This window comes from Columba livia, chromosome 11 (genome assembly GCF_036013475.1).
Source record: "Columba livia isolate bColLiv1 breed racing homer chromosome 11, bColLiv1.pat.W.v2, whole genome shotgun sequence".
NCBI lineage: Eukaryota > Metazoa > Chordata > Aves > Columbiformes > Columbidae > Columba > Columba livia.
Window position 1 is genome coordinate 7,004,828 of NC_088612.1, and position 17,870 is coordinate 7,022,697.

The 17,870-nt window shown below is 48.0% G+C and overlaps 1 protein-coding gene across 2 annotated transcripts in view; it reads left to right on the forward strand.

Moving 5' to 3' along the window:
- The window catches only part of ST8SIA2 (ST8 alpha-N-acetyl-neuraminide alpha-2,8-sialyltransferase 2), a 32,265-nt gene extending 15,194 nt beyond the window's left edge, over nucleotides 1-17,071 (forward strand). For both annotated transcript variants that reach the window (XM_065076623.1, XM_065076624.1), the window contains 4 exons: nucleotides 1,929-2,057; nucleotides 2,586-2,843; nucleotides 5,325-5,618; nucleotides 14,574-17,071. In XM_065076623.1, the coding sequence (XP_064932695.1) occupies nucleotides 1,929-2,057; nucleotides 2,586-2,843; nucleotides 5,325-5,618; nucleotides 14,574-14,859 (967 nt within the window). In that variant the 3' untranslated portion in view covers nucleotides 14,860-17,071. The remainder of the gene's footprint in view (nucleotides 1-1,928; nucleotides 2,058-2,585; nucleotides 2,844-5,324; nucleotides 5,619-14,573) is intronic.
- Nucleotides 17,072-17,870: the final 799 nt, after the last annotated feature.

Genomic DNA, 17,870 nt, shown 5'->3' on the forward strand with positions numbered 1-17,870 from the left:
ATTTGTTTTTGCTGTAAGGCAGCTATTAATCTGCTTCTCCTCTTCGCTGGATAGTGCTGTTCTTATTTAGCAAATGTATCTGTTTCTTTTCAGTTCTGCTTTGCATTTTCTTAATCGTTTCTCCCCCTTCTTCCCCCAGCACAGTGCAATAATCATTTGCAAATAACCAAGGATCTGCAAGTTGCGGTGATTGAGAGAATGAGAGAGAGTTACTTATTGTGAAAATAAGTCAGTGATAGAGTTGCTACTTTCATAGTTTTAGTATGTGCTATTATAAGAGTGATCGCTGTCTTTGACATCAGAATTTCATTCAGTTTTTGTCAGAATGCACTTCAGTAATGTTGCTCCATTGCAGTCATTTTGTGGCATCACAGCTTCATTCAGTGTCTCTCTGTTATTTTTACAATAGTTTCATGTCAGCCCAGCATTACCAAGTGACACAGTTGCAAAGCTAGAAAGGAAGAATGATGTCATCCTGTGATGTCATCACAAATGATCAAAACACAGAAAATGGCCAAAACAAACAAAAATCTTAGTAATTCCCAAGGTTTCTTTGCCCTATTCCTGTTATGATTTTTGACCCCTCATAAGTAAGCTTTGCAAGACATGAGGTGATATGTCAAAATGCAAGATGCAGACAAATCCAGAGGTCTTGACTGGCAGCCTCTGGAGGGCTACTGTACACATACACACAAGGACTCTGCCAGCCAGCGTTTTTAAACATATTTCCTTGCCTTTCTGAAACACTACCTAGTGTGCACCACAGTGTGTCCTGAGCTCCTTCCATGGGCTGGACGTGCTGCTACGAGCTGGATGTTGCCCACGAGCTTGGGCCACCAGCTCTGCCCCATCTCTCGCTTTTCTCCCTCCTTGGGGTTTACATGCTTTTTATAAATGTATTTATTTACAAACCATTTCCCAGCTGGAAAAAAAACCCTTTACACTGAAGGGGGAGGTTCCCTTTAGCTGATAGCGAGTGCTTCGGCTGTGTATTTTTCAGAGTGCTCTGAAGTGTGAAGGCTTTTTCGGGGCTGCAGACACAGGCGCAGCTTCTTGATGAGATACTTGGGTATTCTCTTTGGAGGGCGGCTGGCTGGAATCAAATATTCAGAGGCTCCCTTAATTCATGCCATTTGATGTAAATGGCACTGAAGTGCTGGGGCTGATTTGCTGCTTAGTGCAGGGATTAAAAGCTGGGGTCTCCCAGTGATCCCTTCCAAACCACAGTATCTAACTGTTGCCCATCCCCATGCTCATTTCTGGCTCTGGAGCAGCCGATACGGATGCTGAAATCCTCGTGCTCTCTTCTAAAATGGGAAAAAAGTTATCAGTGAGCCAGCCTCCCTCTGTTTGTTACAGGATGCTCGTAGCCCGATGTCACAAGCAGCACCCAGCAGCTCAGATAAATCGGTTTCTCCTTTGGCTGAAGTGAAGTTTGCATTTCTCTGATGAGGATTTTAACTCGCTGCAGGAGCTGAGCTGGCTCCCCTTTGGGCTGCTTGTGTGTGAGGCAGCAGGTCAGCAGCCTTGGCTGCCCATGTTGGACATGTCTCAGTGAATTTTTGGGGCTTCCCGGGGCTCTGGGGCATCTTGTCTGTGAGTCTGTCTTTGCAGAGCCTGCTTGTGTTTTTGTGTGCATGCATTTCAACAGCTAGATGTGTAAGATTATGCTTTCTGTAGAGCTGTGCCTGGCTGTAAGTCTGTGTTCGTGTAAGCAAGCAGGTATTTAAGGATTTGTGTCTGTCTGCTTGAGTGTGGCAGAATACAAACAGGCTTTCAGTTCTTGTTTAACTAATAACTACAATTTTGCTTTTCTGATGAAGTTTGAATTCCAGCAGCCAGAGCCGAAGACAGTGATTAGAAGTGCCATTGGGATGCTAACGAATCCTGTCTCTCTCTCTCTCTCACCCTGTCTTTCTTTTCTCTAGAGCTGAAATAGTAATAAATGACTCTTCGTCTCCAGCTGTTGTTGACAGAAGTAATGAAAGCATTAAGCACAACATTAAACCAGCCTCATCCAAATGGAGACACAACCAGACACTCTCTTTGAAGATCAGGTACTGGTAATTACCTATAGGACAAGAGACAGATTTGGTCCTCTCCAGTGCAAGCTGGCAAATTGCCTCTGTATATCATCTAAAGAAGTCGAGAAAGAAATAAAAGGCTTATCTCCTGCTGAGCTAGGCTTCATATCTGTAAGCGATCGCTTGGAAATGAATTCCTGGCTGAACCAGCTGGCCTTGCAACGACAAAACAAGGAGCATTTGAGCCCTTGTTTTCCTGGCCAAGTGCAACTGGTGTGCACTGGTGACGGGTCCTGGAGCGGGGAAGGAGCTTCTACCCATGGTAAATGCAGGGACCCCCCAGTAATGGTGGACTGGCCGTGCTAGTCTGCCCCAGGAAGGGATGGGTGGAGAAGGAGCAGGCATTATGGACATGTCTGTTTGAAAGTTGTTCCTGGAGAGCATCAGTTGGCTGGGACTGTCCAAAGAGCAAGAGCAGGCAGGAAGCAAAGGTTGTCTTATGTATGACCAAGATTATCTCTGTACCTCACCTAATGGGGCTATTTTCTTCCCTGTCCTCAGGAAACAGATCCTGAAGTTCCTGGATGCAGAGAAGGACATTTCAGTGCTGAAGGGGACACTGAAGCCAGGGGACATCATCCACTACGTCTTTGACAGGGACAGCACCATGAACGTCTCGCAGAACCTGTACGAGCTGCTGCCCCGCACGTCGCCCCTCAAGGGCAAGCAGTTCCCCACCTGTGCCATCGTGGGCAACTCGGGGGTCCTGCTCAGCAGTGGCTGCGGCCCTGAGATCGATGCCCACAGCTTTGTGATAAGGTAAGGGATGGGGAGGCTTGGAGAGGTGGAAAGCAGCTGGAATCCCAGTCCACGTGGTGCAGCCTTGCAGCCCTATGTGCACGCATAGAGTTCACCAATGCGAACGTCCTGCTGCAGACTCTTCTGCCAACCACCAAATCCTCGTAAATGCACCTCGTGTGTTCTCACAGTGTGCTGTTAAACCTCCCAGGACACCGTTAACCCCCAGCACTCCCAGATCCAAGCACTCTCTCCTCTTTTCCCACGTATGTACCCTCTTGTAAATAAAGCCAGTCCTGGACTTCCCCACAGACACAAGCTCAATCCATTCCCAAGTCATAGAATCATAGAATGTCCTGAGTTGGAAGGGACCCACAAGGATCATTGAGTCCTACTCCTGTCCTGCATAGGACAACCCCAAAACTCACATTGTGTGTCTGAGGCTGTTGTCCAGTTGCTTTTTGAATACTGTCAGGCTTGGGGCCATGACTGCCTCCCTGGGAAGCCTGTTCCAGTGCTCCGCCACTCTCTGGGTGAAGAACATTTTCCTAATATCCAATCTAAACCTCCCCTGGCACTTCTTCCTGCCATTCCCTCGGGTCCTGTCACTGGTCTCAAGCACCAGGTGTGCCACACCGTGCCCTGGCACCAAACTTGTGCACGCCAGGGTCTGGTGCTCCCCTGTAACCACTCCGTCCCTAGCACCATTGTCACCACAGATGAACTGGCCCATGGACCTGCAGCAGCAAATTCTGACCCACAGCGAATTTGCTGTAGAAGATGCTTGAAGTGGAGAGGAGGAGCATATCTGCCCTCCCATCCCCAGCACCCGTTAGCTGAGGGGCTGTAGGTATCTGCCAATGATTTATGTATGTGCAGACATTTTCTTTCTGGCGAGTCTATTATGAAGACAGGCCAATCCATCAGCAGCTCACAGAGGCAGTCCCCGGTGTGATGTGGAAATGAGGATAATGCCCCCGCTCAAGCCCAGCTGCTCTATCCATGGGGGATGGGGCATTATCATTTGCATCCTTATGTGTAACCAGAGTGAGCAAAGGGAAAAATTGCTTATTGCAGTTCTGGCAAAGTTTAAGGAGGCACTTTCATGTCAGGCAGCAAAGTTACAGGAAAAAAGCTTTTCTGGGTGTAAGAATTGGGATTTTGAGTGACTTCTCCCCAGCCATGTGCACTAGTGCAGATCTGGGCATGGATGTGCTCTTCCCACTGTAGGTTATCTGAGCCACCAGTTGAACTGCATCTTCCTGAGGAAGGTTTGCTTCATCCAGGCAGCCTTTTAATTGGAGTTGGCAATGACTGCAAGTGGGCTCTGTGTCCAGGATACAGCTTTGCCCTTCAGATCCAATGTTTATTTTCAGTGAGTGGATCAAAAGGGTTCTATCTGCCAGTAGCTGCATTTTCTTTATCCCATTCCCTTAGTCTCCCCATCTGTAAAGCAGGGAAAACAGTAGCAATGGCTGATTATCGAAGCAGATGGTTAGGATTCAATTCCTGCTAGTTAAATACTGTGACTTTCCTGCTTGTTAAATACTGTAAGTTCACTGTAAAACACTGCAGGAGAGCACACAGTGTGCGAACACACAGGTACCCTCTGGTTTTCACCGCACTGAGTGCGCATCTCTCTGCATCGTCCTGGCAGCGGGTCTCCAGTGCCATTTTCCCAGCACCACGTGCATGGCACGGCCATGGCTTGAGGGCTGCGTATCCCCCCTCGAGGAGCTGTAACAAACCACCATATAAAGAGGGTGGTTTGCTGCCAGTTTATCCCGCAGCCTTCATCCCTGGCGTGGCACAGAAGCTCATGGCAGAGAGCTCCCAGGGGACCACATGAGCCTGTATCCACGTGCACAGCCTGAGACACCAATTAATACTAGAGAAATAGATGTTTTTTGAAGGTCACAGACTCCAGACAGCCAAACCCTACAGAGATCATATTCTGGCATCCACCTCCCGCTGGTGTCATCATCACTGCTGATGTCACCAGGTCTGCTGTTAGCAGAGACTCACCAGGAGGAGAAAAGGGACTTGGGATAATATCACCCCAGCAAGGCTAGAATCAAGGCGAGAGCTTTCATTGCGTGGGAAAGGCCGTTACATTTCAGATCTCCCATGGCAGCAAAGATGGGAGGTTTGTTGCTACGTGTTATTTTTGAACCGCACCAGAAGAGATACCGATCCCTACAAACCCACCCACCAGACACCAAAGTTATGTCCGTTATTAGCGTTGCCCCAGAGGAATATGCATGCACATGCCAGCATGTTGAGGAATGATGGCCTTAAATTAGGATGGTTCATCATTACCAGGTCAGAGCCACTCTAATTTATTGCAGAGACTCATATTCCCTCCTCCTTCTCTTCCCAAAAATGAGGGTGAATGGGCACATCTGTCACTGGCTCTGGCTTTTGGCATCAAACACCCCTCACATTCGTCACTGCCCTCTCTTATGTCCTTTTTAAAGGGCTGTTCGGTGTTTCCCCTCACAGGTGCAATCTGGCCCCTGTCCAGGAGTACTCACAGGATGTGGGCTTGAAGACAGACCTGGTGACTATGAACCCCTCAGTCATCCAACGGGCCTTCGAGGACCTGGTGAACGAGACGTGGAGGGAGAAGCTGCTCCAACGCCTCCACAGCCTCAACGGCAGCATCCTCTGGATCCCGGCGTTCATGGCCAAGGGTGGCAAGGAGCGAGTGGAGTGGGTGAACGAGCTCATCCTGAAGCACCACATCAACGTCAGGACTGCCTACCCCTCGCTGCGCCTGCTGCACGCTGTCCGAGGGTGAGAATGTTTCTGGTATGCTGGAAGCCAGGATTTCGTGAGTCTCCTGAGCTGGAGAGTGATGGATGGGTTTGTGCTGGAGGCGTGAGCTTTTTCTTTCTGCTGACCATGAGGACTCCAGAAGTGGTGGCTGGTCCCTAGATGAGAACTGGAAACCACCTCAGAAGCAGGGGCTCCCCACTGTGCTCTTTGAGCTCTTTAACCATGTGATATAGCAAGCCTAAGCCTTCCAGTGCTTTCCTGGCTGTAAGCCTGTGTCACCATAACTCCCAACCTGTGGTTAGAGTTGGGAGAAACATCTGTGTGATGAGCTACCAGTGAGGTTTGTCACCTTTTGCTTGAGTGACACATGCAAGTCTCACACAGCTCTGTAGGTCAAGAAGCTCGTGGTACCCGGAACGGACTCGGTGGTGGCAGAGGACCAGGGTTGTTCATGTGTAGCCCGTAAGCTCCTGTGATGGTACTAGTTGCATTGCTCACTTAATTGACCAGCCAAGACAAGGGGAGGACTGACATGGTCTGGTCTTACTGATCAGATAAATAGCACTAGGTGGTGGTGAATGGTCTTACTGGGAGAGAAGGAAAAGGTCTTTCTGCTCTCGTGTTGCAACTTCAGGTGTGTGGGAGACACAGGTGTGATGGGGATGAGGGGTTATAAAAGAAAGAGATCTCTGGGGGTGAGACTTCCCTGTAAATAGGTTGGGTCTCTTGGTTTCTTGCTTTATTTCTATAGGGAGAGTCATCATTCATTTAGGGAGTTTAGGCTGGTGGTGGCTTACGCTGGAGATGGCTTAGTGGCAATAGTTGTCAGGGGAAAAGTAGTTGGAGGGAAAAAAAAAAACACACACAAAACACATAACCCAAATTCTGAGCTATTTCTAGCTGTAATTGACTTACTTTCATCTGTCAAAATAGAATTAAGCTCCTGTAATAAGCCCTTTAAATCAACAGGCTGCTAATCCTGTGCTGGCAACCATTCCTGGTACCAGAAACTTCCCGTGGGAAGCTTTGCAGGGGGATTGGCAAAGGCTGGGCATCGCTTTCCCGCGGGAGAGGAGGAGGATGCCTCGATAAGCTCTGCTGCTGAGCTTATCTTCCAACTCAGGGAACCTTCCTGGCCCTCCCGTGCTGCAGCCCTGCGGTCCAGCAGTGCTGGCTGGAGCTCTGGTTGTGCCTGAGCATCTTCCACAGAGCAGGTCCTGCCTGGCTGAGGGGGATGTAGGGATTTTGGGACAAGGCCGTGGGTTCAGCGCTGTCTCTCGGTGCATGGAGCAATGCACCCTCTCCCCTGTGGGTCAGAGCAGTGTCTTCCTTTTGCACGTGTTAGTGTCCTGTGGGTTTTAATGGGGTCCTGTGCAAGGCACATGGGTTTGGGCTTCTGAAAACCTCCCAGGGCTCAGAGGGATGCAGCTAGTCAGACCAGTAAGAGAGTGAAGTGTCCACTGTTGGTGGGTGTCTGGGATGGATGTGGTACCAGCATGTGGTGGGATGTGACTGATGCTGAAGTTGAGCTCTAAGTACTCGGTCTGAGCTACCGCTGAGACCTCGGCCTGTGCTTTGGGCTGGCCACTGTGCTGTGGGGCAATGGAGAAAGGTGGATCATAGCTGCACGGAGGCAGCACTAATTCAATTACAACTGCAGAAGCCAGGGCTGATCCTCATCAGGGGTTGCCCTCTAAGCCAAAGGAGCTGCTGCCTGACCTGCCCTCCTGGCTCTTACACATAGCAGCAGGAAAACCAGGATGCCTACTAATTAACGATTAATGTAATTAAAACTGCAGCCCCCTCAGAGAGCCAGAACTGATGGGAGCACTCCAGCACCTGTCCAGTGTGTTGTAGCCTGGCCAAGGAGCCAGAGACCACCCAGGGCTGGGCTCCAAAGGGCTGTGCTCTTTTGGGCGAAGGCTAAAGCCAACGTTAACCCCTTCCTCAGTGGGAAAGGTTTTGGACTCAGGGGTGAATTTAAGAGTCATTTGGACAGTATTGAACGCAATGGCCACAGCTGAGGAGCAGGGTGGGCTGATGCTCTTGGTGCTATATAGGAAGTCTCTCATGTACCTATAGGGTTGTCTTGATCATCTGCTCAGGGCAATTCATGTGATGTAGTTTGGGATGAGGAAGGAGTCTTTCATCAGGTCATACTGACCATAATCACTAGAAGTTTACTTATTCATAGTCCATGATACTGTCTAATTTCTATGATCATATACTTTTACTTGAAGAGCTCTTTGCTCTTACAGGAATATAGTCACCAGTGACTTTCTCCAGCTCTCTCTGAGGATCACAGTGGTTCATAGCACTACACTTCTCTTTGATGGATCTGAGATTTGTGACACAAATACATTTTGTGGCATGTATCATGCAGCAGAGAATCGGTAATCCACAAAGCCCCACATAGCACCCCGCTGTGCTACAGTGGCTGCAGGTGCAGAGATGTCCCGTCTTGTTCACTGGTTAAAACCACCCTTTATAATCTATCCTGAGTTCATTTGGAAATCACAAAGAAATGGGGGAAGTCTTTCAGCTAAGACACTCTTTTATATGTATTTTTTTTTCAAGAAATAGCACTTTCTACAAAGACCAATGTTATCTTAGCCAACTTCAATTCAGTTACAAAAGCTTCGCCTTTTCTTCCTTCACTTTCAGTGAAATACATTTGTAATTCTTGACTCCTCCTTGAACCACGGTATTTATTGTCCTGCTCTGCTTTTCCCCAGACAAGAATGCATTTCAGTGGCAATCGAGCATTTTTTCCTATAATTTTCAGTGCATTTGGGGCATCTGTAGACTGTGTGTTGCCAAGATAAGTAAAAACCATTTGATTTTGTTGCCCTTAACAGCATCATTTGAGACATCACCTTTCCTAGCTGTCAGGGTGCCTTAAATTTTTGCTGATAGCTTTTTGTGTTGATGATTCTGGAGGCTCGTCTTACATGGTTAAACTGCCCATCTTCATGCCAGGAGGGGAGAGAACCACCAGCATTTTGATGGAGGAGCTCAGAGGAAGCCCAGTCACTACCTGAGGCTGAGGAGGAAAGTTGTGCCATGGCAGGGAGCCGGCGCATGGGGACGGGGACGCTGCCATGTGTTTTGGGGGCGCATGACTCACTTTGCAAAGATTCTATAAAATGCCTCCTGAGCAATTCATCTGGCAAGTGCAGTGCTCGTCTCCTGGCTGGGAAGCAAGCAAGCAAGCCCCTGATAAGTCGTCTGCTAGTGTCTCCAAAAAGCCTTGTAATCCCTATTGCCAAGCGGCTTTTGTCAGAGAAATAACATGAAATGCAGGAAGCAAGGGAAAATAATTGTGTCTGGAGGTTTGACTATCACTCCTTGTGGAGAATTCATGGACACGTTTCAGTTTGTCTTGCATAATCTCGTCTAGTGTTTCTCACTGTGTCCATCACAAGGGTCTCTTGGCAGTAACCAATTCTAATCCCATAAGATTTTGTTAAGAGCTTCTTCAAAGAAAATAAAAAATCAATAAGTCTTCCAGCTCCTTGGCTAGGTCTCCCATTAGGTTTAACATCCAAAGAGCCATGACAGGTCCCATGTCTTCACAACCGTAATGGCTTTGCTCGGGGTCTGTAGCTTGCGTAGTGCAGCTCTACCATGTATCCTCAGAAGTGCAACCTGGTGGAGCACAAGTTGGATTCATCTTTGCCTCTCAGAGTCCTCACACCCAAACAACATCTAAGCTGTGGTGGAAACCCTCCCCTGGTCCCTCCTCACCTGCTGTCCTCGTTGTGCCGCATTCTTTCCATCAGCCTTGTCTTGCTTGTAGCCATGCAGGGCAAATGTGTACAGGTTATTCTCCTAACCTGTTGTTTGATCACATCACCCCTTTCTATTACATCCCTCCACAGGCTCCTCTTTTCTCTAACCCATCATACACGTCAAACCTAAGCTGCTGGTTTCTTTTTCACAGCTCTCCCAGCTCATCTTTTCTCTGAGTTATTTGCCCCCTGGGACTCGTGCCTTAAATCCCTCCGTGTCCGGTCCCACAGAAGGTTTACAGACAGTTGTCTTGCACTCAGGTGAAGGAGGATCACCAAAGGGTGTAGGGTGTGGAAATAACACAAGTGTGTGACTGGGGTAGGGCCTGGGGGATAACAAATGCCCCATAAAGCCATGTGTGGATTAGATCAGTGGATATCCCACAAATAAATCCTTGCATGAGCAGTTCTTCTCATACTTTCTGTCCTTGAGGCACATGGTGCCTGAGCTGTGGTGTGTCTGCACTGGGACCCCAAGGCAGATAATTTGTTGTGCTTTATCAGGAGGAAGATTTAGTCTTTCTTTTTGTCAAAAGAAGGAAAGGGGAAAGAAATTGGGTAATCCTCTTCCCAGTTACTTTCCTCTTCCCAGTTACTTTCCTCTTCTTCCATCTGTTTGGAAATGCTTTAACTTGCGGGTGTTGAGTACCATGTATATTTGAAAGGACATCACAGAGCTCAAAACCTGGAGATGAAAAGAGTTATTTATCCATGACTCAGTGCTCATTTTCTTGCACCAAGTCACCAAAACCAGACTCAAACCACCTGGTACAGATCCGGTCTGGATATAGAGGCTTGATTTGGTGTTTGGGCTTTGCCCAGCCTGGGGATAAAGCCCAACTCTGGCTGCAGATCCAGCATTTGGAGTCAGCATTAGCAGGAATCTGGATGGGGATATGCCCATTCGAGCAGGGATACGTGCTGTGCCCTGCGAGCACAGGCGGGTCCCGTCCTCGCCTGCACCAACATGAGTGTGGAGCACTTTTGGGGCACTCGCTCTGATTATCTGTACCTGTATTTTTATGCGTATTAATGGGAGTAGGATGTGTGTAGCAGGCTGATAATATGCTTCTGACAGTCGAGGACTCGCACCTCCACAGCAGCTTGTGTTTGTATCACACTTCTATGATAAGCTGTTTTAAAAGGGTCTGAAATTGCATTATTTCAGCTATTCTGATTTGTATCACTAAATAATGCAGCTGATACTGCTGAAACTTCATTTCTTCATTGACCTGAGTTTTTAATTAATTTCATCTGGGCGATGGATTTTCTGTTCATTTTATCGTGCAGGTTAACCCTAACCTGGAGGGTGCGAGTTAATTAAGGGTTTTCTCAGGCGCCTCAGGAGGTGATGGGTAAGCCCAGAGCAAGACCCTGTGCTCACTCTCAGTCCTCAAACCACTGCCTGCAGGGAGCAGTTCTGCACCCAGCGTTTCAACCCAAATCAAGGCCAGGCTCTGCTCCCGAGTTCAGTGATGCTGGGGGAGGATGAACATTGTCTCCTGGAGGATTCCCAATGGGTTTTAAGGTCTGAATATAGTGGTCGCTTCCCCTGTGGCTGCAGTGCAGTTCTGCTTCAGAGACTTCTTCAGTTTCTTGGAAACTTTTTTGGAAAATTGGCGTTGCTGAGGAACAACCAGAACCACCTACCAGCTAGGATAAGGCTCCCTGGGCTGCTCTTGAAGCCTCTGGTCTGGGATACCAAGTATTAGTTCAAATAGGTGCTAGGGCTTGTGTCTAGGCTGCCACTTTACAAAAGATGGCCTTGAAGATGTGATGGCATTTTCCATCTGTCACTATCATGATCCGAAACAAGAGCTGTCTCGGACAATTTTTGCCTGACAGCATCACGGTTCCTGTTCATAGCTGCATCCCGCTCTGTAGCTGCTTCCACCCCCGAGGGTTTATTTACAGAAACGACACAGCACCAGCTTCTGAAGGAGGTCCACGCTGTGAGAACGGCTCTGAGAAAGGAGGTATTGGGTTTCAGGACTGCTCTTTGCTCTTCTCTTTTAATTGCTGTCTCTTTCCACAAAATGTTGCAGTTAATAGTTATGGTGATTGGTGTAGCCAATTGGAAAAATAATTACTGCCTGCTTCGAGATTATCTTTCCTCCTAATTAAAATCCCGGACCTCACATAATAAAGGTGTGCTGTTGACACAGCATCCCATGTGCGCCCAGACAATCTCATTTGGATTTAGAGAATTAATTAGGTTTTATTTCCATCCCCAGCTGTTCTCTCCTGCACCAGGTATGTGGCCGCTGTCTCAGTTGGCCAGTGGTGGTAGGTATAAGAGGGAGATCTTCCTGCATAGCTCCCACGCTCCCATAACAAACCAGTCATTCAAAAGTATTCCCCACACCTCCCTGGAGGATTTCCCACTTCACTGTCCAGGAAACAAATCACAAGTGCTGTGGCATGGTCTGTGTTATAGTTTGGGTGTTATATATTATGTATGTCATCGGTGTGTGTGGGCTGGGACAGCCTGGAGTCCATCACGCCCTCCCAAAGCTGCAGCCAGCAATGAGAATTTATGATGCTGTAGGAGCAAGGTTTGTCATCCTTCTCATTTTCACAATGCTATGCCTGCAATAGAGGGAAATACAGATTAAAAGAGGCAGGTTTTTCGTTTTTATTATCAGAAAATTAATTGTCATTGTTCCCTACCCCGATATTATTGAGTGAGTGCTCATGAGCTGCATTTGCTGATGTGGATACACTGGGCTGGTTTTGGTAGAGCGGCCTTTGGGTACTGGTTGTGCACACTCGTGGGTCTTGGTAAGGCTGTTTGTGTGTGCTGGGTTGCAGAGGACAATTTGCCTTCTGTAGGGAGCTTCTGTATTTGACCGAGGTCATTTTTGTCATCATTAATATGCTTGAAACATTGGTGGTCACATAAATGTCCTGTAGCCATGTGCAAAGGTCACTTCATCGTGCTGTCAAGGTTGTTGTGTGTTCACCGAGCCCCTCAACAAAACCCGAAAGTTAATATTTTGGGCAGACATAAGGTCACCAGTATCTTTCTGTGCTCCAGCTGATAAATCGATAAAAGGAGATTTTTAAGGCTAAAGCAGCTTCAGGACAAACCCAGACAGTTGTCTTGCCCCAAAGCCAGCCAGTTAATGTGGCTTGACAGTTCTTCCCAGGTAGTTTCCCTGCTGCATGAGGATACCCTAATTCACGGCGTTAAATGGTTGTAATAATCTCCCGTGTCTCTCAGCATGCCAGGGGCTTGATGTGCTTACCCATAAACTCAGTAAGGAGGCTGTTTTATGACTACCTGTGGGAGAAGATTGCCTTGGTACCGCAGCGAGCCTCACTGTGTCCCCATAGCACAACCCATATGGCTAAGCAAGCCAAGAAAATGCTGATGCTATGCCTCTGAGAGACTGATTCTCACCATTTTCCCCCCAGTTTCTTGCTCCTTTTTCATGCTGGATGCTGAGGACATAAGTCAGGCAAGTAGGACCTCCCCAAAACATCAAACTTGTCTTTTGCTAAAGCTACAGCTGCTTGGACACCCCTGGGGTGTGGGACCCCAGTAAACCCTGCCGTGCCCTTCTTGCACATGCCAAGGTGGTCACTCTGCTTCCAGAATGTGATTCACCAGAAAAGTCAATTTTTCTCTTATCTGGCTGAGAACAAGCAAGTACGTTTTGTGCCTTGGTTGCTAAATTTTAATGGCTTTTGTGAAAAGCTAATTTGCAGGATTAAGGCTCAGCTCTCCCAAGGGTTCCCACTGTCTGAGTGCCAGACCCTCCGGAGCCCAGCGGAAAGTGCGAATGAGGAGCGAGACACTTCCCATGGCTCTGCGTGTGACAGCAGGATCCAGTTCAGGTCCCAGACCTCTGGGTGAGAGCACAGAAGTGCCACGTGCTTTGCTCTGCTTACTTATGCTTTTTATTCAAAACACTGCCAGTCACTCACCTGAACTCAGGCCCTTTGAAATACCTACTAAAAATGATCTTAAACGGCGGGATGCGCTGCCTGCACCATCCCTGCCTGCTGTGGGGGAGGAGGGACATCGTCTACCTCCCTCAAACCGTCCGCTTTCTGATTTTGCTCCCCTGACAGGGATTTTCTGCTGAGCAAACCAGATAAGTTGCCTGTGCAATAAACACTGGGCACTGGAAACATCTTCTTAGGGGATGTTGATGCTGCAGTAACTTTTATCGGCAGCTCAAAGTACAACTGCTGATAGTGTTTCTGCTCATGCATCACTACAGAGTGCATCTTTCCCCTGTTCTTTTTGTCATCCTTCATAATAACTAACTCGCTTTTCAGCAGCAAGCACAGCTGACCTCCATATCGCACATTATATATTGCAATATGCCATTTTGTGTATTTCATGGACTGATGTTGCAGAGTGTGGTGATGTATTTTGGTGCAGGATCACAGTAGCAGTCTCTGGATGTAATGGGAACCCAGCAGTGTGTTTTAGCTCTTTCAGCCTGGTGACCCTTTTTTCCAAAGGCAAAATGTTTATACAGCCCTGTTGTGTTTACTGTCAGAGTAAAAAATCTTCATTTGTCAATGAAAATCATCAGCTCGTATGTGTGAGAGTGTGTCTGCTTCAAGGGGTTGCTGGAGTCTACTTGACGTGTGGATGGTTTGGTCTGTGGTATCGATCTCTCCTTGGTTGATTGGAAGATAATTGTAGGCTGAAGTACTGAAGGCCACCGTTGCAAGCAATTTGTTTTTCATAAAGGATTGTCGAGGCATGAGATGCTTCAATGCCATAGCAACAAGTGTGATGTAGCTGCCAGACAGAGTGCAGGAGGATGCTTATTCATGAAGCAATCCCTAGAGAGCCTTTTCCTTGGCATGGAGAACTCTTCTGCTAGTCAGAAACCTCTCACTTTGAATTACCAATATATCTCAGTCAGAGGCTGGAGAGAGAAAATGTGCAAGACACAAGCTTTGTGGGTGGGGGAGATAACTTGCACAACATGAGGAAGAATGTTTTTACATTGAGGGTGGTAAAATACTGGAATGGGTTGTCCAAAGAGGTGGTAGATGCCCCATCCCTGGAAACATTCAAGGCCAGGGTGGACAGAGCTCTGAGCAACCTGATTTGTTTGAAGATGTCCCTGCTCATGGCAGGGGGTTGGACTGGATAAGCTTTTAAGGTCCCTTCCAACCCAAACCGTTCTGTGATTCCTCTACTCTCCCTTTGCAGGTACTGGCTAACGAACAAGGTGCACATCAAGCGACCCACCACCGGCCTCCTCATGTACACCTTAGCCACCCGATTCTGCAACCAGATCTATCTCTACGGCTTCTGGCCCTTTCCCCTGGACCAGAACCAGAATCCGGTCAAGTACCACTACTATGACAGCCTGAAGTACGGCTACACCTCGCAGGCCAGCCCACACACCATGCCCTTGGAGTTCAAAGCCTTAAAGACGCTGCACCAGCAAGGAGCCTTGAAGCTGACAGTGGGGGAGTGCGATGGGGCCACGTAGGGTGATCCCTGGCCACGTTCCTGCACAGCCACGGGAGGAAGGGGAGGGGGCAGAAAGGACGAGTGGTGCCTGGTGGGGGTTGTTTGTCTTTGTTAACGCGCAGAACAGCGACACAAATATACATACGTGGTACCTATATATATTGACCTGAGTATTATAACTGTTTGGTGTTCACCAAGGAAAGGGCAGGAGAGATGCGGGAGCATCTGGCGTGACTGGCCTTGGCAAGACCTCTTGCTGAGGTTTAGCTGGGCTTGGAAGGGCGTTCGACCTACGTCCGAGAGGTGTGAACGGTGGCCTTGGTTTTTGAGGATATGTTAGATGATGGGTAAACGTTAAACCGTTTGTCGTGAGTGGTCTGAGGTTGGTAGTTAGTTTGTTTGGCCAAGGACGCTGGTGCTTTGCAGCAAGGCATGTTCTTGGCCCCGTGCTCGTGGTGGGGAGGGGAAGGGGCAGGGAGCGGGGTGGGTAGGGAAGGTTTGTTGGCGGCTCTCATCACCGAGGGACTGCCTGTGGCACCAAGCAGGACCCATCTCCTGCCCAGCAGGGACCAGTGCCTGGCACAGTCGTGCACAGATCCATCCGAAACATGGACCACCAGGCTGAGCGCAGCCTTCGGAGACGCAAGGGAGAGGCCTCCTGGGCTGCAGTGTGATCTCCAGGCGGTGGTAGGGACCTCTGCTAAGCTGATCCCGGTGACATTTGCTCAGAGTAGAGATGTAAGGGCCTCCAGAGAACAGGCACGTTGGCATTGAGCCGGGCAGGTGGTGAGGGGGATGCCTAGCATGTATTTTCTCTTCCTTTCTTACGGAACAATTTCAAAAGGAGCAAGGATGCTGGAATGTGGCAGGGAGGAGGTTTGCTGCTGGAAACCGGCACCATTAGTAATAAGAGTCTTACTGTGCTATGGTGGAAGACACTCAACATCTGTCAGGGCTCGTGAAAACCATAAGTACATCTAGCTCTTAATTCCCAAATGCTACCTGCTAAGCAGCTTGCCTCCCTCTCCAAAAATAACCACTGAAATATTGGTGATAGGCCTGAGACCCAGCCAAGCAGAAAGAACTGTGGGACTTCAAGGGACTTTGTCAAGTCTAAATAATTCATTTTCACTTTCTCCGCAAAGAACCAGCATACAGTGCTGTATACTTGAAGTCCTGCTCTCTCCTTTCTTTCAAGCTCTGATTAGCTCTTAGTCTGAACCGTTAAATGGGATGTCAGATGGGATGCTTGCCTAGTAATGAACGTCCAAGAAATTATCTTTGTCCATTTTTTTTCAGAGAGAACCCAAAATATAAAGATGTTTTTATAACATCATCTGCTTTTCTCCTAAGTTTGGGATTTTATAAGGGAAGCAACTAGATTGGTCTGAAAGCCTGTTCAATTTTCTGCTTCTATAGCCTAATCTATTTGTCTCCTAATTAGCGCTCAGTGCCAGAATGCGGGTGAATCTGGGGTTCAGTGAGTGCAGTTTGGGTTTAATTTGTGGGAGAGTAAATAACACAACACAGGCGAGCCTCAGATACGTGCTGCAATGTTTCCGTGGCTGGGTTTCATCACCTTTTGTGCCTCCTACTGATGTGGTTTCTTATGTTAAAAAGTGGACAGTTTGGGGCTGAAATATTTGAAGTTGTCTCTTATAAAAACTGTGTGCTTCAAGTGGCAAAAGGAAAAACGCACTTTCATGTTCTGGGACGTAGAAGCTACTGTACCCATAGGAGCCTGCAGCCTGCTAATTAGTGTCAGATGAAGATGCCTAAGATTATGGTATAAGCAACATTACAGTGGATAAATGTGGGCTAATCCACTACCAAGAGGATGTTTCTTTCCAACTCCAGAAGATTATTTCTTTTATGTATTTTTTTTTTAAAACCTAGCTTTTTTATTTTTACGTGAGTTTAGTTGCACGATGAAGCTAAACCTGGCTGTGAACCTCAGCTTAAGCCGCTGGGTTTTCCTGAGACAGGAGGAGACAAAGAATAAAACTGCGAGATGGAAGTAGTCTGCAATCCCGAGGAGCTTCCCATGACTCGGGAGAGGTTGTTAAAGCTGGATAATTCCCTGGTTTGTCCCCTGCGCGGAGGAGGGACAGGGTAGGGATGGAGCCACAGGGACTGCTAAAGCCAACTGTTGTATTGAGGGGCCTGGGCCGTGGTACTGATTGCTGTTAGCAAACCTTCTTTTTAAATAAAAATACAAGAAAGTAAATAAATGTGCAGGGGATTTAATTTTTTATTTATTTTCATTGACTAGAAGGGCAGAAAGACTATAAAATGCCATGCCAATTAAATGGGAAGATCCTGTAACCTTTTTTGCCCGTGATGGAGAGGGGAAGGCTGAGCATACCTGCCCATCTGGGGTGGATGTCTGTGCTTTGCCAAGGGGACATCAGAAGCCACCAGGATGTCCTCACTGTGCCTGCAGAGGTGACAACACAGATGTGCGGGGAGGGTGAAAAGTGGATGGGAGAAGGGACTTGTGGTGCCATTGGAGCCACTTCTGGATCAAAGCACAGGCACGTTACAGGCAAATTATTCAGGAGGATGAAATTGCTGGTGATATTTCTATTCCCAGAATGGCTCCTGCACACTGCAGTTTTAAAAATACATTAAGCCAAGAGTAAGACCCTGCAGTTATCAAAATCAATGGCTGAGCTCCCATTTCACCTCACTGCCATGCGGGTTGGTTCTTGCTGAATTTATATGCACACACACAAAAAAAAAATCTAGAAATTTCCCCTTGCTTTAGTGGGTTGTGTCAAATCCTGTGGTCTGGTTCTTGGGGGGTCTCCTGAGAGTGATGCTACTTTGAGGTGGTTCCCAGGGCAGTCAGTCCATCGTTTCCTGCACCTCTTGGCAAGCTGAAGACTGAGTTGGAAACACACATTATCATCTTTGTTTCCAGCAGATAGCCAGGACCTGGCTTGGCCAAGCCCCAGCAAGCTGTAAAGCCGTGTGCTGTTTATGAGGAGCAGGAGTGGAGTTTTGGGTTCACATTCTGCTCGCACAGGC